The sequence below is a fragment of the Mesocricetus auratus genome, unplaced genomic scaffold (assembly GCF_017639785.1).
Source record: "Mesocricetus auratus isolate SY011 unplaced genomic scaffold, BCM_Maur_2.0 Super-Scaffold_100006, whole genome shotgun sequence".
NCBI lineage: Eukaryota > Metazoa > Chordata > Mammalia > Rodentia > Cricetidae > Mesocricetus > Mesocricetus auratus.
Window position 1 is genome coordinate 33,683,139 of NW_024429190.1, and position 24,297 is coordinate 33,707,435.

General features: G+C 37.6%; 1 protein-coding gene across 1 annotated transcript in view; it reads left to right on the plus strand.

Annotated features, from left to right (window-relative positions):
- Stim2 (stromal interaction molecule 2) overlaps positions 1-24,297 on the plus strand; it is a 125,070-nt gene that overhangs the window by 33,799 nt on the left and 66,974 nt on the right. Inside the window, 1 exon segment of the mRNA XM_005068761.4 lies at positions 14,569-14,699. Within this exon segment, the coding sequence (XP_005068818.1) occupies positions 14,569-14,699 (131 nt within the window).

Sequence of the window (24,297 nt, forward strand, 5' to 3'; positions counted from 1 at the left end):
TATATGATATTGATATTTTATCCTTTATTATTGATATATATGTATACATATATACATATATTATCCACGCGTGCACACACACACACACACACACACACACACACACACACACACACACCAGTAATACAACCAGTAATACAACCAGGACCCTCAAATCTGCTCATACTGGCATCTGTCTTCAAAGGAGTCTAAAGAACAGTCAGCGAGGAGAATGAGGTTGTTGTGTTCTGGAAGCAACATGAGGAAAACAGACAGCTGTGGCAAATGCTATTGATATCTAGGAGAGAGGCAGCTCATTCGATTTAGTGATGTGGAGGCTACCTGAGATCTAGAGCAAGCAGATTTGGAGTATATTTTAAAAGAGAAATGGAGAGAAATTGGAGAGTGTTAGAAATGTTTTTTGGAAATTTCCTGCAAGGAGAGAAAAAAATATAGTGGTAGTGAAATAGGGTTGAGCATCTTTTGTTGTTAAGCAGAAGAAAAATTAGCCTGTTGATAAGCCAGTGACAACAGTTCATCCAGGGCAGGATGTCCTCTCTGAGGTTCTAAGTGGGATGGGATTTTGTTCACAAATGTGTAGACTGGTTTTTATAAATCCTTGGATGTCTAACCGGTGACAATAGTTAATGAGGATGCAGACATAGGGAGGTGCTGCTCTGGCTGTGGGCATTCATGGACGTTCTTTTCACGTAGCTTCACTTAATCCTTTTTGCTTTCAGTGAAACATAGAAAACAAAGTCCTTGCTCTGAGTAAGGACAAGGAGGTAGTTTGAGGTTGAGGTGAGGATCGAGGTGTGAAATAGAGTAGGGGCTTGGGTATATATACCTGGGAGTTATATGGTTGTCCTGGCAGCATTAAGGGTGCAGGCGAAGGTCTCTGGTTATATAGGAATTTAAGACATGATCAGCCACATGTAGATGCAAGGTGTAAAGAGAGTTGGCAGAGAATTGTACTTAGCTGGGATTATGGCTCTGCTAACCAAGCATGATGAAGTGAGAAACAGGCAAGGAGGCTGAAGCTGTTTGCAGGAAAGTGATTATGAGAGGCCATCAATCAGGCTGTGAAAGGAGAGGGAAGACATCAAAAGGTAAGGAACATCTGTGCAAGAGATGACAGTGGCTCTTGGTAATGCTTTGAAGGGAGAGCTTCCAGATTTCCTGATGCTAGACACTGTCAGAGAAGAGGAGTTACTTTGGAGTTTTTTTTTGCCTAGCAGTCTTAAAAGGGAGTTCCTGTGAAGTTGCATGTTTCATTGTTTGTGTTCTGTGGCTTAGTTACACTTTGTTGATTATAGCATAGGAAAAGAAAAGATCAGTAAAATTAAGCAAATCAAATGTAAGTGAAAATCAGGTAGATATTGTTGGGTGTGGTGGTACATGTGTTCAAGGCCAGTCTGGTCTACAAGGGAAGTCGTAGGGTAGCTGTAGCCACATAATGAGCTTGTCTAAAAAATCCTAAAAAAGGGAAAAAAGTCAGCTAAGTCCTTGACTCCTCCCTCCCTCTCTTCCTTCCAAATAAATAAACCCTGAATAATAAACACTGAATTTCATGCTTGTTGTGATTCAGATGGTATTCCAGGTGATGGAAACTTACCACTGAACAAGATATCTGAATAATTTGCACTTGGTTTAGTTAATATTGAGAAACTAGTGTGGATAATGTGTGAAATAAATGGATCACAGTATCTTAAATTGTGTTGTGTGTGCACTTAGCTCCTGATAACTGGTTCAGTTGATTGTATACTTTTCATATTTTTAATACTACTTGCCCAGACAAATTACATTATGTATATATCACAGTTGTGGTATATTCCAAAAAGTACTAAACGTAAGTATAAGGGCTCATGGATTGGAGTTTATAGTTTACGGTCCACAGTGAAAATACTTTCTTCACTAGAACCCGTTTCCCTTTTGGGCTAGAAATGGTGCTCTGCAGACTGATTGTGGAATAGCTTCCAAAGTTGGATGCACCTTAGTGGAAGACATTATTCTCTTGTCAAGAGAGGGGAGGATAATACATGAATGTCACGAGTCTTAGGTAGTGGCTGACTACCCCTCTTCTCCTCCCTTCTCCTCTTCCCTTCACTCCTTTTCTCTGAGTCAAGGTCTCATGTAATCCTGTCTGCCCTCAAACTCCCTGTGTAGCTGAAGTTACCCTTTCATTCTAAATCCTCCTTCTGTCTCCTAAATTCTGGGGTTATATTGCACTTGACTCTGATTGTATCATTTAATAACCTTTAAAGTTGTCTTCCACAAACCCTGGAGGGCAGGGTGAAAATAATATGAAGAAGCTGTGAAATGGAGTAAAACACTTCCTGAAAGAGACAAAATCTTGGGGGCATTTGAGTTTATATGACTGATAATGAACTGATGTGCCACATGTGAGGAATTATCAGTGATTAATTGTGAACTGCCTTCATTTCTACCTAATTATTTTGAAGCATAAACAGATGTTAGACTTGCATGCTGTTACAATATGCAGTGGAAAAGATATGAAATTATTTCTCAGTGTCAGTTTTGGTAAACATACTAATCTCCATATTTTTGCATGGAAGCTGTGCAGTGCTCTTACTGTAGCCTTCAGTTTCTCTTTTGTTGGGAATATCTTATTAGGCTATTAAACATTCTAGGAAGACATTTTTAAAATTCAGAGGCATCGTGAAAGTGCTTACTGTGATGTTATTAATTATCAGTAATGGTTTTAGTAAACTTTGTAGCTCTGCATGTTAGAACTGAATGTGTAAACCTTTAATATGCTAAGTAAGACTTTATGAAGCTTCCCTTTCAAAACACAGACAAAGGTAATGTTTGTGTGTGTGTGTGTGCACGTGAGCAAAGTATATTCATTTTCATTACAAAACCTTAAGAATTCCCTAAAATAATTGATTGAAAAAGAAAATCCCGGCCGCAATGGTGGCACATGCCTTTAATCACATCACAGCACTCCGGAGGCAGAGGCAGGTGGATCTCTGTGAGTTCGAGGCCAGCCTGGTCTACAAGAGCTAGTTACAGGACAGTGTCCAAAGCCACAGAGAAACCTTGTCTTGAAAAACAAACAAACAAAAAAAAAAAACAAAAAAAACCCCAAAAAAAGGAAGAAAAAAACCCCCCAATAATCTAATAAGTACATAGCAAAGCTATGTTGTCATAGCAAAGTGTTCCTCCGAAGTCATCTTCCTTTCCAAAACAATATCTTTTGAAGTTGTGTACTTCAACACAGTAGTATTTTAAATAAACTAAATTCTAAAACTGAAAAAAAAAAACCCAACTTAGAATTCCTGATTTCAAACTTGCTTTCAAGAATAGTTCTTTGGGGAATGGGAATATAGTTTAGTGGTAGAGCACTTGTCTAGAAAACAAAGACCCTGAATTCGAGTGCCAATATGATACAAAACATATAGAAAAGAAAATGAATTCAAATGAATGAATCTTTTTCTGAAGATTCTTTGTTGGTAATGTTAAGATTAGGAGACTTGATTCTTTGAACAGTTTAAGAGATGAAGTGCTCTAGGTTCAAACAACTTGGGCTGAATTACAACTCAACAGCTAACTAGCTTTTTGCCTTTGGAGAATGCTATGAAAACCTTGGTTTATTCCCCATGAGAAGATGTATGATGATATTGACACTGGTTATTGAGAACATCTGAATTAGTCAAGTAGAACACCCATTTATGTTACAGTCACTCAGTAAGAGCTGCATTAATTTTATTTCTATCTTGGTTTGTAGTTCTAAGTCTTTTTGGATTGGGGAAGATCAAAAACTATTTGAGTTAGATCTACTTAAAATTTGTTTTGATGATTTTTCTTAGCAGTAGTATAATAGAAGAATCAGATTGTTGGAAATTTAGTAGGTTTCTACTGTGGCATTAAATAGCCAGTCTTGCTGGGCACCTTACCCTTCTTGTAGTAATAAGTATCTATAGAGTATCAAATTAATGTATAATATATATGTATATGTATAATTTAGTTCTGACAAGAACTTTGTAAAATTGGGTATTCTATTCTGTGGATGAAAAATTAAGGAAAAGAGGCTAAGCAGTTTTCCTTATTTAGTTAAGTGTCAGGACGAAAACAAATGGAATATTTCTTTTTCCCCTTAGAGCATTTAACTTTCATCTGTAATACTGACATTAATTTAATTTTACATGATTTTAAGTCCTTCCATTGATAGAGAAATAAGACAATGAATTGTTCTTGGATCATAACTTGACAGAACAAGGTTCTCATTATTTCCCTAGTGTGTACTTGGGTAGGATAGTATTAGTGATCATTGTTCATTGTAGCTTATTTTCATAGTCCCTCTTTCAGTTACTATTATTTTGTGTGTATGTGTACTCCCTGTGCAGTAGATTTCAAGTAGCTCTCCCTTCAGATACAGTCTAAGAAGAGCAAGTGCTGCTTGGAGTGTTACTTTAAAGTTATCTCAACCATGTTGCATTCAGTCAATGAAATGTTCCTATTTTTGGGGAGAAGATAGAAATTACTTCTGTGTTCTGAATGTTTTTTGTTAAAATTTTATAACATCTTGGGAAACTACATGAGTCAATAAGTATGTACATGCACCTGTTTGCTTTCTTTTTTTCTTTGCACCTAGTCAACAGTGTTTTACCATTTAACAGATGCTACAGTGCTGTAGAAAAATACATCATTATATTCTGGGAGCACTTATAGCGTAAAAGAAAATGAAAAAATAAAGAGGTACTGTGTGTGAAGAACTAAATATGGCTATATGAAGAACTCCCTTATTTACATACACTGAAGGAACATGTTGGTTAACCAAGAATTATGTTGTAGAGGATTGTGCTTGGAAATGAATTATATTCATATTAGGACAGTTTTGATGTAGAAGCACCTACTGAAAAGTTTATCAGAGACTTAAGAAGTAGCTTTGGGTAGATGGGAATAAAAGGGAATAAATGAGAGTGAAATAATCAGATAAGAAATTCTAATTTTAAAAATGCCATGGCAAGTGGGAAGGGACTGAGTTTGTATCTCATAATTCAATTAAAACCACAAAACGTTGAAAAAAATAGCATATTGTTAGGGGAACTTTTAACTTATAGTGAAGAGAAACTACTTTTGTTACTGCTAGTATCAGGTTAAATTTTTTTAGGCACCTTTTATGCTATGTAGAATCATAGATTCAGAGCTCCAGGAGGCAGTGAGTTAAAACACACTGTTAACAAAGGGTTCTTAGTTTTCCTTCAGGAAAACACATCACTGTAATTCGATGTAGCTGCATGTGGCTTCTAGGCCCTTTATTTGTAAGACCTTTCCTCCTCCTCCTCCTCCTCCTCCTCCTCCTCCTCCTCCTCCTCCTCCTCCTCCTCCTCCCCCCCCTCCTCCTCCTCCCCCTCCTCCTCCTCCTCCTCCTCTTCTTCTTCCTTGTCTTCTTTTGGTTTTGGTTTTTCGAGACATGGTTTCTCTGTATAGTTTTGGAGGTTGTCCCGGAACTCGCTCTGTAGACCAGACCTGCCTCGAACTCACAGAGATCTGCCTGCCTCTGCCTCCTGAGTGCTAGGATTAAAGGCGTGAGCCACCAACCCCAGGCAAGATCTGTCTTCTTGACCAGCAAAAAGTCTGGAGTTTTTCACTTGTGTTTTGAAAGCATTGTAAAATACAGTATTGTATACACATGTCCAATGACAAGGCTCTTGTTCTCCTTTGTCTTCTGCTGTGTCTAGCATCTTTAAAAGGCCTGTTTTTCACCAGATAATACAGCACATTGTATATTGGAATGAATACTTAGCACTTTTGTTTTTTTATTTTTTTTCCAGATCTATTAATTCTATCTACTACAGACTGGGTGTCTCATGATAGATGTAGTGAGAGTAAGAGAATACGTAAGATTGATGCAGACCTAGAGAGGATAGTAATTAGATCATTCATTCTTTGTGAGTTTGACTCTGGTATTTGGTATATTAGAAAGTAATACTAGAGAATTGCCCCTGATGATATTAAAGTTTGTCCTAAAAGTAGATTGAAATATTTGATTTGATAAACATTTGGACTGTTCATGGAAGCAATAAATACAAGCTGTTATATTTTCTGTCAGTGGTAGTAATTAAGCAAATCCTAATCATGAGACTCTTAAGTAGTCACCAAGATGATAAGCTGAGCTCTTGGCAGGGTGTGATACTGTGCATGGTTACTGGGCCACAGCCATTGGCTTATGGTTAAGAGTCACCTGCCTCTACTTCATTTTTGCTTTGTGCTAGCTGTTAGGAAGCACTATGTGACTGGTCACATCCCTAGCTCTGTGGTTTATATTCTCTAATTTATTGTCTAGCCTATTGTGATAGACATCCTTGGGTGGCAAATATCTCCACATTAAAATAAAGCCAACGCATCTCATCAAGAAGATTCAGATAAGCATATGAAAACATAGGTCACATTATGATAGATGGAAATGCCATTTAGAGCAGTGAGATATATCATACCCCTTAAAATTTGTTACACCTTGAACACTGGCAGTACCAACTGTTGATGAAGTGTGGAGCACCAGGAACTCATACATTGCTGGTAGAGTGGAGAATAGTGTAAATAATATTAGAAAGCAGTTTGGCAGTTTCTTATAAAGCCTATAGTCTTCCATGAAGTCCAGTGATTACATCTGTTGGTATTTATCCAGAAGAGTTGGGAAATCATTTATACAAAAAGCTACACAGAGTTGTTTATAGCAGCATTGTTCAGGATGGCAAAGCTTAGCAGCCAAGATGTCTTCCAGTACGGAATGGACAGATAAACTATGGTTCATTCAGACAGTGAAATATTGTTTAGCATAAAAGGAAATGAGCCAGTTTGAAAAAACACGAATCTGTTCTCCTGTGTGTGTGTGTATATGTGTACATATACATTGCATACCGGAGATGACTTCCTAAACACTACACCAGTAGCACAGATACTGAGATCCACAATTAATAAATGGGACCTCCTGAAACTGAGAAGCTTCTGTAAGGCAAAGGACACAGTCAGTAGGATAAAATGGTAGCCCACAGAATGGGAAAAGATCTTCACCAACCCCATATCTGACAGAGGGCTGATCTTCAAAATATGCAAAGAACTTAAGAAGCTAGTCACCAAAACACTATATAATCTAATTAAAAAATGGGCTACAGATCTAAATAGAGAATTCTCAATTTAGGAATCTAAAATGGCTGAAAGACACTTAAGAAATTGCTCAACATCCTTAGTCATCAGGGAAATGCAAATCAAAACAACTCTTGAGATACCATCTTACTCCTGTCAGAATGATTAAAATAAAAAAAAAACACCAATGACGGGTTATGCTGGTGAGGATGTGGAGAAAGGGGAGCACTCCTCCACTGATGATGGCATGCAAACTTGTATAGCCACTTTGGAAATCAGTATGGCGGTTTCTCAGGAAAATGGTTATCTGTCTACCTCAAGATCCAGCAATTCCACTCTTAGGCATATACAAAAAGGATGCACATTCATACCACAAGGACATCTGTTCCACTATGTTCATAGCAGCATTATTTGTAATAGCCAGAACCTGGAAGCAACCTAGATGCCCCTCTATATAAAGGATAAAGAAAACAAAACAAAACAAAAGAGTGACATCTTGTTAGTGTATTCTTCCTCTAAGCTAGGGAGAAATACTAACTTAGTGGAGGACTGCTTTGTTGTGTGAGATTGCCCTGTGCAGTGTAGTTGTTCAATGTCCTTGTCATGTCTCCCATCCACAATCTGCCAGGAACAGTGGGGAGGACATAAGGAGAGGGGGTCAAAAGAGACCAGATCTCTAGTTGAGAGCCTGCTAGCAGGTTGTATTATTTGTGGGTTCCAGAGTGCATGTTATTTCCTGCTGGAGTTTTTTCTTTTTTTCCCTTTTACTTAGTAGTATCTCTTTCATCAGACCACAGGAGAGACAGTTGAATATGTGTAAAAGTCAGGCACATTGTTTATTGGACATACTAGAGTAATACTATGGGTAGAGAATGGAGAGTATTGGTACAGTCAGAACAGACATACTCCTTGATTTCATGGAGTTTCGTCACAGGTCCCTTCACTACAGCAGGGGCCCTGTGAAGGCTATGGTAGACATTTTAAAGTTCTGCTTGGTCATTTTTGCATAGTGTGCTGTTTATTATTTTCAATAGGTAAACAATAATATCTGACAATGAATGGACATCATATTAAGCCTTAGATAAATGTGAAATAGTTGAGAAGTGCAGATTATTTAATGTATACTGCCTACTTAGATTTAGCCTTAGCCATAAAGAAATGAGAAATTTATCAATTTGATACAGCTTGAATTTTAATCCCCTGAGTAATTTCTTAAAAGACTTCTCCAAACATTTACTTTTAAAAGCCATTTAATTAACAGAGTAACGGCGGTACACACCTTTAATGCCAGCACTTGCGAGGTGTTGGCTGGTAGATCTATGAGTTTGAGGTCAGCCTGGTCTGCAAAGTGATTTCCAGGGCTACATACAGAAACTCTGTCTCAAAAAAAAAAAAAGACTATAACAAAACCCATAAAACAACAACAACAACAAAACAAATCCAAAAGAAGCTAATAAGTAGTTGATAAACAAGTATTTTTGAATGCTTCTTGTGAGCCAGATACTGTTCTAGGCAGCGTGGAGAGGATGATGAAAACAAAGCCTGTGATTTCATGGTGGCTTCTCAGTGTGGGAGTTAGTAAGGGAATAAAGATGTGCATATCACTGTGATAAGGGACTGTGGAGAAACTTGGAGTCAGAAGAGAAAGAGGAGCGGCTGTTTGAGATAGGGAATTGGGGAGAAACATGTTCCCTGGGATGAAGGGAGTTTATCAGCCATGGGTATACCAGGGAGAAAGTGTATTCCTGGCAGAGGGAACTGCAAATGTGGGCTTCCTTGCCAGGGAGAAATTTTTGTTTTTTTCTTTATTCAGAATAGTCTGTAGACCTTTCAATAGGCTAGTCTCTACTTTTTTTTTTTCCCCTCTGAACACTATGTCTATTTTGCCGTGAGGAAATAGAGAGCAGGACTAGAGATTGTCCTTCTTGATAACATGTTTCCATCAACCAGGCCATACCTTGTGGATGTTCTGTGGCCTCTCTAGAGTTTGTCACCTGTGTGGGAATAAGAGCACAAAACTTAAGCTTGGGAAAAGTTCACACTTAAACCATACCGAGTGGTTTGTTCAAGAGAAGTGTGAATTGAAGTGAGATATGCTGTCTAAATAAAAGGAAGGTAGAAAATGTAGGTGTATATTGAAGATTGGAAATGTCACTCAGGAAGCACCCTTCCCCATAAGACATGTGCATGCATTGTGAATGCTCTCTCATGCAGGCAGTATCAGTGGCAGCCATATTTCTTTCTGACACTAGGAATACTGACATATTTCTTTATATCTACTATACTGATTTGGATTTGGAAGCTTGAAGATCTGGTTAGGATTCCAAATGTTATGTCTAGGTAGATGTCATCTTATTAAGCAAGTTACTGATGAGTCATTTCACCTGAAAGGTAGGAAACATAGAATTAGTATGATAAATTGCACTTATCAAATGACACTGGTTTCTAGTAGTAAATTCGTACTAGAGGAAATAATTTTAATTCACTTCAGATGAAAATAGCTTTTTCTTTCACTTAAAATTATTTAATGCTTCAGATGGAGTATATGGCATTGAATACAGGAAAACAAGGTGGAATTTAATGATGTTACTGATTGTTAAGTAGGCTAAGTCTTATTCTGTTCAAGCTGATCCCATTTTCCTTGGTGTCAAGTGCTATTAGTGCAGAGAAAAGAAAAGAATGTTGAGTATATGAAGCCAAAAGGATACATTGTGCCATACTGTGTTTAACACAAGGTGAAGGCTCCAAGGAGAGAATGTTTCCATTGTTATGTTGTGTGCCCAGCACCAGGCTCTGCCTAGCTATTGGAGATAATTGAGATCGTTGTTTAAATGAAAGAGTGAATCCCTTTAGATAGGAAACATATTCCCGGGTATGCAGTACATGATTTTCAGTAGTGTGTTTTGGGAAGTAAGGTCTGTGAAATACCGACAAAAGAATAATTTCAGTTATCATATTTGAATCCATTATACTGTGTTCATTATGACTGTGATCTTATGCAGTAGACTGAGTATTTTAAAATAAATTAAGTCAGCCAATTGTTGCTGAATTAATCTAGAAAGGAAATTATTGAGAAAGAAATAAAAAGAGACATAGAGATGGTAATAGAGTTAAGAATTCATGACTGTTGGCATTTATAGGTCTTAAGTCATTATACATTAAAGGACATAGTATTCTTTCCAAAAGTAGTAATATTGTGTGTGTGTGTGTGGGGAGGGGTGCATAGTGTATACCCGGAAGGACACATATTCCATGGTGTTGTGCAATGTTGAGGCCAGAGGACACTTTTTCCGGAGTTGGTTCTTCCACTTTCCAGGGATCAAAGTCAGGTTGGGGAAAGACCTTGGGTGCCAGAGGATTACATTGAGGGCACCAGACTTGCACAGTGTGTGCTACTTACTAAACTGTCTCATCTACTCTAAAGGAAATAATAGTCTATGTGGATCACTTTTGTCACATTTTCTCCATCGTGTATAAAACCTAGGATCATCTTCATTATGCACCTATTTTGTTTGAATTCCTGTGGGGTTTTTTTGAGGCAGGGTTTCTCTGTGTAGCTTTGTAGACCAGGTTGGCCTCGAACTCACAGGGATCCACCTGCCCCCGCCTCCCAAGTGCTGAGATTAAAGGCATGCGCCACTACTTACCACCTAGCTGAAATCCTGTGGTTTTGTTATGGCACTTTCCCCGTTACTGTGCCTCTCAATCTTGCCTGCATTCCATGTATTTTACCATGTCACTGGAACGACCTTTCTGTAATGAGTCTGATTATGTTTGCACCCCCCACCCCCTTAAGACCCCTTACTGGCTTTACTAAGTCCTTAGGATAAGGTCTGAGTTCCCTAGAATGGAAAAGAAAAGGTTTATATGTCTAATATCTTGACAGTTTCCGGCCCATGTTTTACCCTTTCCTATGCTCTCTACTCATACACAGGGACCCACTAGCATGTGTCTCATGTCACATACTGTTAGCCTGTTACTGGACATTTTCTTTCAGGCATGCTTTTCTCTCTCCTCAAGATCATTAGTTTTTTGAACTTTCTAAATTTATGTCTAGAAAAGTTGGCTGATTCTCTTTTCTAGTCTGGATTAGGTTCTATGTTCCCATAACATACTATTTTAGTGTGTCTTGACTGCTGCTGTAACAGAATGCCACAGAACTGGCAATATCTAAACAATAGAAATTCATTTCTTACGGTTTTGGAGGCTAGAAAGCTCATGATCAGGGTGCCGACAGTTAGGTACAAGCACCTTGGGACAAGAGAGTATGAGGTAGGAGGAAATGGAAAGATGGCAAGTGAGGGCCAAAGGTCAAATTCACCTTCATGCTCCTTGTTAGCACTAAGCTTTTCCTATTCCTAAAGGTGGGCTCTCATAACCCACTACCCCTGGTTAGACCGCTTCCCCAATACTATTACATTGGGGTTTATGTTCTCAGTGCAAGGCTTGAGGGTGACATATTCAAATCATCAGCATATCTTCTTTCTCACTAGATTCTGGACTTCAAAAAGTATATGATATTCTTTTTAATTTCTAGTGCATAGTACAGAAGTTTGTGATCTAAAGTATGCAGTGTCAGAATTAATCAGATCTAAAATACACCCAGCAAAATCCTAGTTATTGTGAACTTGTAACAAATGGAAGAACGTGGTCTTTGCCCTGTTTGTGTGCTTAGCTGTGTGGGCAGAATGATATATAATATAGTAGAGTACAGCATAATGTGAGGCTTGTATTTAGAATGATCTGAAAATTAAAAGTTTAAAATTCTTTAGCATTTTGTACCTGCTCTTTGCTTCCCCCCCCCCCCAATTGCTTGGCATTGCTAAGCTTTCACTTGCTCATCTTATATCTATCCTTCCTTGAAGAGTGTACTAGAATGTTTGTCTCTTGTTTATTGTGGCATTTCCAGTGCCCAGCACAGTAGGTACACAATAGATTTTAATAGATGGACTGGAGTTTGGAGAAGGAAGTGTATTTCATAGTATTTGTGAAAGATCTTTGTGGAAAAGATAGACTCTGAAGTAGAACTTGACAGTATTCTATTAAATTAGTTAACTTTTTATGAAGTACCTTGAAGTAAATAGTTACCTATCTTAATTTTAAGTAATTGATTTTAAGACAGGATCTTGCTCTGTTGTAGCACTGATGGTCTTGGCATTAGCTATGTAACCTAGACTTGTGGCAGTCCTGCCTATGCCTCTGGAGTACTGGGATTATAGGCATGTGTGAACATGCCTGGTCCAATTTTATCTGGTTATGCCTTTTTTCCCAGGTTATATGTTACTCTTAATTTTATCCTGAACTTTGTAAAGGCTGTACAGCTCTCTTAGATAATTTAACTATAAGACCCATATGATCAGAGTGAGTGGTGTGTGTGTGTGTGTGTGTGTGTGTGTGTGTGTGTTCTGTATCACTTATAACAAACTGCCACCATATATTAGCAAGATGTATGCATAAAAAGTCAATGTGTTGGAGGTAGTTATGCATCATGTAGATCCTGATTCTACTTGTTTTGGAATGTGAAAGCTTGCCTTTTACTTTGAGTTTGTCCATTAGCTACACATGAATTTTAACTCAAAATGATATCAATGTTCTGGTTACTTCATGAATAGGAATCATAATTGATCATTATACCCTTCCAAATTCTTAGTTTTTAGTAAATCTTAGAGTTTTGAATATTTGACATTTTGGTTGTGAGCCCAACCTGTCTCTCTAGCCTTGTTTTTTTTTTTTTTTTTTTTTGAGGTGGGGGGGCGGGCAGGATCTCACTATGTAGTTCTAGACCTCATTATATAGACCAGGCTGACCTCCAAGTCACAGAAATCTACCCGTCTCTGCCTCCCTTGTACTGGGATTAAAGACATGTGCCACCACAGCTGGTTTAAGCATGTACTCGCCCCAATCTTTTTTGTTTTTTAAGTGTGTATGGTGTTTTGCCGGCATGTTTCTCTGTCCATCACTTGTGTGCTTGTTTCCTGCATAGGTTAGATGAAGGCATCAGATGAAGGCATGCTCTGGAACTGGTGGTAAAAGATGCTTGTGAGCTGCCATGTAGGTGCTGGGAATCGAACCCTGGTTCTCTGTAAGAGCAGCAAGTGCTCTTAACCACTGAGCTACATGTGGCCTGTAATTGCATGTCCCACCTTCTGTAATTTCCTTTTCTATTCCATTTTCTTTAAGCACTAAAGAAATTAAAGTTAGACTTTAAATTAAAACTATTAAAATGTTAAGTTACCTGGATATTTTTCAGATTATAAACTGGAACATATAGATATTTGGGTGTGAATTATCTTTTAGAAAATAAAATAACTTGTGATTCTCAGTTACTTTACTGTCATTTTTTTTTATAAATACCAAATTAGATGCTCTTCTTGCAGTAGACTTTAGAAAGCATGTGGTCTCTTTGCTTTATTTTATAGATGAGTGAGATAACTGAGACTATTGACTTGGTTTGCTCACAATTAGCTGTTAACAATTCGCAACAGGACCAGATTTTAACTATTGGTGAGATAACCACACTATGGCAGTCTCTTTATAAAATTCATTGTATTAAAACCTAAAATCACTGCATCTAGGAATGCATCTGGTTCTGCTTATACAACAATTTTAAATAATACTGTTTTATGATTTAGTAAAATGGTAGCAATAAGTTTGCCAATTTTAGTCTACTAATCAGCAATTTAGGGTGTGAGTGAAAAAGTTCAATGCTATCCCATTTTGGTATACAGACTTTTGCTAGTCGTAGCATTAGAGAGGACCTTTCATCCACTGGCCTTATGTCTTTGAAGACCCTCATATGATATATGCCCTCTAAGTAGTGCTTTGTTTTTATTATATTATCCTTTTTTTTTTTTCAGCTTGGGATGAAACACAATGACTCATGCATGCCAGGCTTTAGCCTTAGCCCTTTGGTTTTTGACAGCCTTAAATGATTAGTTGGTATTCCATTGGTAGGGGTTTATCCAACAAAGAGATACTAAGGAAAACATGAGAAATAAGATTTGAAGAAAGTTTCCTTTAAAAATCTGTTGACCTTAAAATGTATACATTGAAAACCCAGATAGACTCTTGGATTATCATAAATACAAAGCTGTTCTGCAGTTCCCTTCCTTACTTCTATTTTGAATGATCACCAACCTTTCATTTTAATTAAGTTGTACAAAAGTAGCACCATCTATTTCATGTTATTTTTTTCTTTTAATATGAGGAAATCTGTTTTTTCTTTAGAAATACTGGATACCAAGATATCTTGAAAGATGAGGATGTGTTAGATAAATTGAAATGTTGCCTATTGTTAATTGAATTGTTTATTTTTACTCAACTTTGTTTCTTATATCTTTGATATTTGGATATATTCTGGTAAGACAAAAGATGTTGGTCTTAGTCTGAAGCCTGGTTTTTATTTTGTTCTTGATTACATCTATTGACAGCCTGCATTCTAGAATGGCAAGTTAGTGATTATCTTCTGCTCTGTTTTAGATCCGTGTATATCACTGAGTCCACCATGCTTCACTGAAGAAGACAGATTTAGTCTGGAAGCGCTTCAGACAATACATAAACAAATGGATGATGACAAAGACGGTGGGATAGAAGTGGACGAGAGTGACGAAGTAGGTGGAGCTCTGGCTTCTCTTTCATACGGAACTCAGCTCATTTTTCAGTGCCTTTAGCTTTTTTCTTTTTTAAGCTATAATTTTTCTTATTGTATTAACATGGCTTTTCTGACTTTCTTAGTTTGCTCCTTTGCCTTTCCTTTCCAATGTAATTATGAGTTCACAGATTGGTAGTTGTGGATTTTTTTTCTTTTTTTGATTTTTGTGATGAGGGAGTGAAATATTATTCAGGCTAGCCTTAAACTCCTAAGTTCAAAATCTTCTGATTGTTTTGTGTTAATGACATTTTATTCCAAATTCTGTGGGTTAACTGGGCAATGTTTTGTTACTGTAGGTCTGGCTGGTCACCTATGACAGTTGGTATGTATTTGCAAGCTGCTGTGATACTGTCTTACCCTTCATGTTTTCTCCTTCTGTATGTCTGTGATCCAGGAGTCTAGGTGAGGGTTTGTTATTGCCTGGGAGCTGGCTTAAAGTGGTAGCATTCCAGGAAGTTTCTGTGTGTGAATGTGTATCATGACTCTTGTTGCCAGCACTTGCTAGTATCAGACTGGTAAAGGCAAGCCATGTGACTTAGTGCAGTCTATGTGGGAAAGGATTATTTCTACCTCACAATGACAATCCTCTAAAGATGTTTTTGTTTTTATTTATTTTTTTGAGATTATAACTATTTACATAGTTTCCCCTTCTTTTTTTTTCTTCCTGTAAATCTTCCCATGTACCTCCTCTTTCAAATTCATGGACATTTTTTTTTCATTTTTAAATTTAAACTTAAATTACAAACTAGGTTGCTTCACATGTCAATCCCTGGTCCCTCTCCTTTTCCCTCCCCTCCTCCCACACCCTCCCCCACATACCCCCTCCTTTTCTCAGGGAGGATGAAGCCCTCCATGGGGGTGTCCATAGTCTGTCATATCATCCAGGGCAGGGCCTAGACCCTCCCCCAAGAGTCCAGGGTGAGAGTGCATCTCTCATTGTTGGATGGGCGCCCAAGGTCCATTTGTATACCCGGGATAAATACTGATCTGCTACCCAAGGCCCAATAGATTACCTAGGCCTCCTCACTGACACTTACATTCAGGGGGTCTTGATCAATTCCATGCTGGATTCCTTGTCAGGTCAGCTGTTTCTGGGGGTTAAACCAGCCCAGTATTAACTCCTGTGCTCATCAGTCCTCCCTCTCTGTCACTGGGTTCCTTGAGTTCAACTCAGTGTTTAGCTGTGGGTGTCTGCCTCTGCTTCCATTAGTCATTGTTTGAAGGTTCTGTTTCCCAGATTTTCTGGCCGTGAGATTATAGGCTGGCACTCCCCAGATCTATGTCTAAAATCCATATATGAGAGAGTATGTGCATGCATGTGTATTTCTAAATGCACAATACAACTTGGTCAGTCTGTTCAATGTTACTTGTATGTGTATGCTTTCAGGGATGTCCAGTGGACATTATATTATCCCTTGGGAAGACTTTCTCTTGTTCTCAGCTTTCTTGTAGTTCTTTGTCAGGATTGAGGCTTCGTGGACTTGTTAGCATGTCTGTTGGTATCATTGTTCATCTCATGTTTAAGCAATCATGTTGGTGAAGCTTCATGGTTGTAGCTTCTGACTTTCCTAGGAGACATATTTCACAGCAAGCTCACCATTCCTGTGTCTCTTACCTACAGTCCCTTCTTTGCTGAGCCTTCAGTTTCAGGAGTTGTCTTGTTATTCACAGATCAGTATTATCCTCACCCCTCATCAAGGAAACCTCTTTTTGTAACAGACAAGAACCATTACAGAAAACCACAATGGATTACAATGCAGAGTTGTAGAGCCGAGTCCCAACTGTATATTTACAGGATGTGTTCTTAAAATATTAATAATATAAATAATAACAATTCAGCTTCTTCTAGCAGCCATCGACTGCCATTAACTCATAAAATAGATATGTGCCTTTGTGACTCCCACCCCATGCCTCTTGCATGTTGACCTGCTTGATCTTTGTGGGTCTTGTACAAGCAACCATAGCTGCTCTGTCACTCCTTCCCATTCTCTGACTCTTACATCCTTGAAACTTTAGGCTGTAGGTTGATAAAATGTCCCATTTAGGGGAGTCTGCATTAATTGATACCCACTGAAAAGAGGAGCCTCTCTTACCAAGGTTGGGCTTAGCGCTAATCTATGTTTAAAGGCATGAAAATTTAGAAGACAGTTTGACAACATAAATTCAGCAAAACAAGAATAGACATTTAGAGTCTATGATCTTACCAGATGTATTCATTTGACTAGGTTTATAGCACTGGGCAAGAATTCACTCTTGTGGTACAAACCTCAACTTCAATCAGAAAATAATTGGTTACATCCATAATACTTATGCCATTATGTACTAGTGGACACATCTTGTGTGGAAGGTCAGATTTATAGCATGCAGTGTCTACCACCGTTGGGTAAAACTACCACTGGTAAGACTTTCTCCCCCACAGGCTTGTGCAGCACTTTCTTAGACCATGAAAAATAACTAGCAGAGAGGAAGTTTCTCTATATCTTACTTTGTGAAGTCTTAAGTATTAGGGTCTATTTATGGTGGGCAACCAAGAGTAAAGTCAGCATCTTGTGATGTTTTGGGGGCCTATGTGGCCTCCCTGACAAACTACTTGTAAGGAAGTTATCTCATACCCAACACTGAGAGTTTTAATAGTAACTGATGCCTTCTGGGAATATCATTGTCAACTCATTCATGGTACCCCAGTTTATAAAAGCCTATGTTTAAAAAATAGATCTTAGGATTTTATCAGTATGAAATTTATAGAAAAAAGTATCTTTCTGTTTTTCCTTTTGAAGGTTGATGCTTAAATACAAATGCAGAATGCCTTTCTAATTTATTGTTACCTAAAAAATATAGACATTCACTGTATAGGATGGGTGCCAGTAGTCACATTTAGTTTTTGGATTTTGAAATTGAGGTATACTGTAAAATACATGTAAAAATGTGAATATTTGAGGAAAATAAAGTATATTTGAGTAAAATAAAGTATACATTTTTAAAGTAGTGGAAGTTTTGAAGAATGTTCAGTTCTTAAAATGCTTGCTGTTTAAACATGAAGGACCTAAAGTCAGGCGCCCATAATACAAAAAAGCTGAGCATGTTGGGCATGCTTGAAATCTCAGTGCTGTGCGGTGAGACAGCATGATTTGGGTACTTGCTGTACAGTCTGTCTAGTTGAATTGATGAATTCCAGATTCAGTGAGCTAGCCTGTCTCAAAAATTAAGATGGAGACTGGTTGAATAAGGTGCCTGACTCTGACCTCTGGTCCTCATCCATACATTGTACACACAAATGTACATATATACACAAAATATTAATAATGTGTAAGATGATAATTTCTTGGACATATTAGTGACATTAAATGCAATATTGCAATGAACTTGTTTTAGTTTAATGAGATTTTTAGGAAATTTAAATGTCCAGATCTGTTTTGTTCTGACTGTACTAGTCTAGAGGGCCTTAAAGGATGAATTTTAATTCTGCAGTTCTTGTGCTAGTTTGGTGTTTTCAGTTTTATTACTGTGTTTTTTAAAATTAAAGTATCTCATTTGAAAAGTCATTAATTCTGTAATAGGTCTCAATTTGGGGATTTCATAAGTTTAATGGGATAGCATAGTAAAACAAAATTAAAGTATATGGATTTCTTGACATTTGGGAGATATAATAATATTTTTAAAAAATTTGAAGTATTTAGCATTTTAAAATGCTAACTGAAAACTTTTTCTCTTCAGTGATTTCTTGTTTTGTATTTTGACTATATGCGAAAACATTTATCTGTGTAGTGTGTGTCTTAGGTTTTCTGTTGCTGTAAAGGACCATAGCAACTCTTTTAAAGGAAAACATTTAGTGGGGTGACTTACAGTTTCAGAAGTTTAGTTCATTGTCATCATGATGGGACATGGCAGTGTGCAGGCAGACATGGTGCTGGATAAGGAGCTAAGAGTCCTACATCTTGTTCTGCAGGCAAGTGGGTGTAACTTGAGCATATGAGATCTCAAAGTGCCCTTCCCCCACCCCCCCCCCACAGTGACACACTTCCTCCAACAAGGCCACATACCTCTTAATAGTGCTATTCCCTATAGACCAAGCATTCAAACACATGAGTCTGTGGGGACCATGCCTACTCAAACCACCACAGTGTGTATTCATGCATTTAATTTTGAGCTAATATTTGAGAGCCTACTGCATACCAGATGTCCAAATAGATGCTTAGAATAATAGATCAGGAACAAAACAGATGAAGTCTGTGTCTTTGAGCTAACATTCTGGCAGGGCTTGTGGGAAGGCACATTTAAGAAGCCCAATGCTTAAGTGGGTAAGGGGATCAGGACAGGAAGATGATGGGGGAGGCTGTATGTAACTTTATGTAGGATGTTGGAGATGGTCTTGTATAAGTGGCAGCCTAAGTGTATCTACTGAATATATTATACAGGTCAGTAATAGAATACATATCTGGTAAATTTTCGGGCTGTGATAAAACTGAGTTTGTAAGATTTGGAATGTTTCAAATTAGGAAAGAATGTATAAAAATTTTTGTATAAAAGTCATTGTTTTTCAGACCAAGATAATAAAAGATGTCAGTATGTCTTGACTCTGACCTGTTTAGGTTGAGTTGTTTACAATGAAGTACGTACATTCTGTCAATATTAACAATATTTTGGTAGGTATTTAATAAAATAATTTAAATGAGAGAGGTAAATAGTTGTTTTGTGAATGAGGCAGTCAGACAGCATTGAGAAGTCAAGTTCAGTATGCATGAGCTTCTTTTCTGTTTTAAAACATTGTATTTTTTTGCTTTGAAGCATCTTTTTCTTTATCTAGTTTTTCTTATCATTCATTCATTCTTCTCTTTCACTCTATTTTGTAGTCATGTAAAATAGGTGGTTTCAAGGTTGATGGTGACAGACCTCACTGTGTAGCCTAAGCTGTTTATCTGTTGGGAGTCATTTGAGAAGGCAGAGTCACTTATAAGATAGAATTTAGGATTAGGAAAAGAAAGGTCAGTGAATATTTGAATTGTTGGTTATCCAGAGGATCAAATGTTGATGAGACTTATACTAAAGTTTTATGTCAAAAACTTTAACACATAACATCTATTACCATGGTAACAAGTGACACGAAAAGACAGTGTTTAATGTAATTTATTATCTTTTGTTTTCTATGGGTCAGAAGCGTTAGTGCTAGCAAAGAGCGTGTATAGTTACTTTTACATCACTGCTACCACTTGACAGACTCTGATTAAGAATACCAAGGTTTGTTTCGGCTCATGACTTCAGAAGTTTCAGCCTTTTGGGGTGGGGAAGGCGTGGTAGAGTGCATAGTGGTGGCAATGTGTGATGAAGGGCTATGTGTCATGGTGGGTCACAGAGCAGAGCATGGCTGGAATCAGGTCCCAGGTATAATCTTCGGCAGATCTCCTTTAGTAACTTACTTTTGCAGGATAGCTCTCCCACCTCCTAATGGTTACACAGCTTCCTAGGCAGTACCAACTCATGAACAAGTGCTTGAACTGTGCAAGACATTTCAGATTCAAGACCTAACAGTTTGTCTTCTGGCTCTTGTTCTCTTTAACATTGCTGCTGATGTATCTGCTAGTGTTACACAATCCGAAGGCCTGATGTAGGTGTTGGGATGGTAAGGGTGTGTGGAGGGGTGGATTTACCTAAGATCCTGTATGTGTTCTCGTGTCCTTACATGGTGTTAGGCAGAAATAACAATTCTCTGCTATTTGGGTCTCCTCATAAGGCACCTTGTAAAATAACATTGGCTTTCTCTAAGTAAGTGCAGTGAGAGCTCTGAGCAGAAGGGGTGGGTCCCCAAGAGAAGGACCAGTAACACAGAGGTTTTATTTATTTTTAGGTGCCTTATTAAATATAAATATTTAGAGAGTATACAAATAATATTGGTAAATCACTTGGTGATCCTGATAGCAGTGCAAATAAAGAACTATGTGGAAGCTGACAGTAGTGCTGCCTGCCTGTACTCCAAACTATTTTCTTCCTGTACCTCTATCATTATAGTAAGAAACTTCTGCAAATGCACTCTCAGATATAATTTTAAATATACGTATTTAAATAATATGTATATTAGACATTAAATAGATGCATATAAACAGTTTACAAGTGTTAAACTTAAAAATGAGATACAGTTAAACTTCTTTCTTCTCAATTGCATTAGATTGCATATACCTCTGGGTAACATGAGCTTTCTGGTCCAGCCTGGTCCCGCTGCCCTTCTCTGCCCCAAAGAAACACCCAGATGCTCTATTACTTATAAATCTGTTGGCTTAACCTATAACTACTAATCTATGTATTTCCTTGTGGCCTTATCTTACCAGAGAAAGGTCCATCAACCTCTTACTCCTCTGGCATCCTACATCTCTACTGTTCAGAGTCTCGGCAGAAAGAGAGCAATTTCCTGTTTGTCCCTGCTTATATTCTGATTCTGCCTAGCTATGTCACTTCCTGCCTGGCCAATCAGCCAATCAGTGTTTTATTCATTAACCAATAAGAGAAACATAATACACAAAAGGACTTCCCTTTCACCTTTGTGAGGTTTGAGCAGTTAATTTTGGAGGTCTTTGCACTAATACGTTGTAAAAACAAATTCATGGTCTGTCCTGTACAAGTCCATTTAAGTCGTGAAATCAAACTTTTTAAGGCATGACGTGTGATTAAAAGTTACCCATTGAGTAGTGTTTTGTTATGATTGGTGACTCTAAATTACATTTACAAATGTATTAGTATAATTTGTTTGACTGGGGATCATCTGGCATTCTTATAAAAGGAAAAGCAGGTCAAAAGTAAGGTTAAGAAAGTAGGTAAAAGAGAATTTTTGCCCCTGTTTAATAAAAAAATTGATAGTTATTCTGGGTTTATTTATTTTTGTTACTGTGTGACTAGCCTTATTTATGAAGTTATATGTGGGGATAACATTGAACATTTACTATTTATTTTTCAGTGTACCAAAGTATGGGATGTTCACACAAGCACGAAGAGCAAAGAATATGCTATTATTATCTGTCTTCTTTCAGATAGGTTGAGTTGTATGACATGGTTATCATCTTATAAGTCATAGAAAGGGGATTTTTAGTTCAACCTGAATACATAACTCATGTTCTTGGTTCATAATCTATGTTGTTTTTCTGTGCCGATGTGTATCATTAATTTCTAAGAGTAGATGAAAAGGGCATTGGCATAGTGGGGAGAAACTAGAGAAGAAAGAACTCTCCCTAGAAAACCAGCAGTAGCTTGACACAAGAGTTCTTGAGCAGTGCCCTGCCCTGCTGACTCAGAGGTCTGGGGTGGAACTAAACAATTTGTTGTAGCAAGTTCTTTGGTTGTGATATCTGATGAAGTCTGAGGGTCATTTTATGACACGAATAGTAAGAGAAGCACTTTATGTTAACTTGGTGCTGACATAGTATATTTACATATCTTACTCTTTCTTTATTGAGTCTCTGAAGAAACATTTCAGGGCTCACTCTCCTGCCTTAGTGGTTAACGTCATTGTACTTGTGTAGCACTTTCTGCCATCTTAAGCAGTGCTTAGGTTTGACCTCTGTGAAGGTCTGACAGAACGACCCCCCTTTCCACTTCTACTTGGTGATTTTGCTTTTTGTTGAATTCCACCTTCATTTTTTCCTTGTATTTTCTGTAAGAAACTGTGGGCATATGATTATAGAAGAAAAGAGATAGGTGTATATTTTCTGGAGAAGATCCATTGTTTATTTTTGAAGTAAGATGTTCATAATCTAGATGAGTAAGAACCATTGTGTGTATAACTGACTCAGATGGCAATAAAATATTCTAGTATTTTATAGTTGTATCTAGACATTTTTATTCAAGCTGTGAAATTCCTACCCTGCCCCGGTATTTACTTGAGTACCCAGCTTCTTCTTTGTTACTGTGACAGCTGTAGAACTCATTTACTGAAATTTCTGCTTTATCTGTGGGCTTCCACCTCATTTACCAACTACCTTTGAGTAAATGACACTTAACTGATGCTCTGCTAGTTTTCTTCAGGGATGCAGCTTTTAGAGTCTCACTGGATGGGCCTCACCCACCCACATACTGGTAGCAGATCCAGTGGCTTTAAAAAAAGACTGCGTGAAAAGTAGGAGAAAAAGTATATAGATGGAGCAGGGGTGGAAGGAATTCTCAAACAGCAAATTAAAAGAGAGAACTGATTATTCCAGAGCATTTATTAGTGTGCATCTGTGTGTCCCTGAAAGCAGTCAATGTAAGAGTAAAAAGATTCCTTGTTACTCTACCATTTGCTTCTATTTATGCTATCTTAACCTCTCCCATACAATTCTGATTCATTGCATTTGTTATAAGACATTTGAGAAGCCCCTTTAGTATTTAATAGTTTAGTTATATGTAGACTGAGTTGGCTCTTCTGATTAAGTAGGAACATACACCATTGTATGTATAGGTTTTGTGGAACAATGAGCTTAAAATGGTGAAATCAAACTCAGAAAGAGTGGATCTGAGATCTGTCAAAGAATCAGGAACTTCTAGAACCATTTTATGGCACCAGAGAACAGTAAAACATTCAACACAGTACATTTGTCTTTCTAGGCATGACCGCAACCTTGCTTTAATTAGGAAATCTTTTTGGCTGCCTCTCAGGTTATTTCAGATTAACTTGAACCACATGGAAATTGTACATTTTCATTTAAAAAATAATTTTACATTCCTGTTCCATAAATTTTTATTTTCCCTTAACAAGAATTTCCCACTCAGCAGTGTTACAGACTCGCAGGGGCAGAGGCGTGGGAGTGAACCAGGGCTGTGCATTGGGCTGTGCATCTGGCCATGACAGTTGTAGCCTATCTGTACTGCTGGTCCTGTTCCTCTCTTCCCCCTCTGAGGATGCTCAGGACCACAGCATGGCACTGCCTTTATATAATACATTTCTGGAGAGTTTAGCACACTTTTACATATTGTTTTATTTTCTAGAAGATGTCTGAATATGAGTGTGTATAGAACCTATTCCACAAATGAAAAACGATGATGTCTTAGTGTAATATTATCACCAGTAGTCTTATATTATTGTTATTATAGAGCGACCATATAGATTTTCATTCAAACTGGGATACTTTTAAGAATGACAGTACTATTAATAGCTACACCAGGACTACAGGAGTAAATGGAGCCTCTCTCAGGCCAGAGCCATGTTATTACATTTACTATATAGCTAATCATAATTCTGCTTTCTGTTATACTTAAATTTTCAGTGTTTGTTCCCTTCGTAAGTTCTTATAAATTAGTCTGAATATTAATATTAAGTCAAGCTTTTTACTATTTGAATTTATATGATTACTCAGATCTTTTTCATATGGTCCAGTTTTCTCTAGTAACATGAAAGATTTCCATAGAAAGTTAATTGTGTGGGGGTTTATCTGTGCATGTGTGCAGGTACACATATGTCTGTGTGAACATATGTTTAGAGGCCAGAGGACAACCTTGGTTATCATTTCTCAGGAGCCATCCACTTGGTTTTTGTTTTGAAACAATATGTCTCATTGACCTAGAGCTCATCAATTAGACTAGGCTGCTAGCACCAGAGA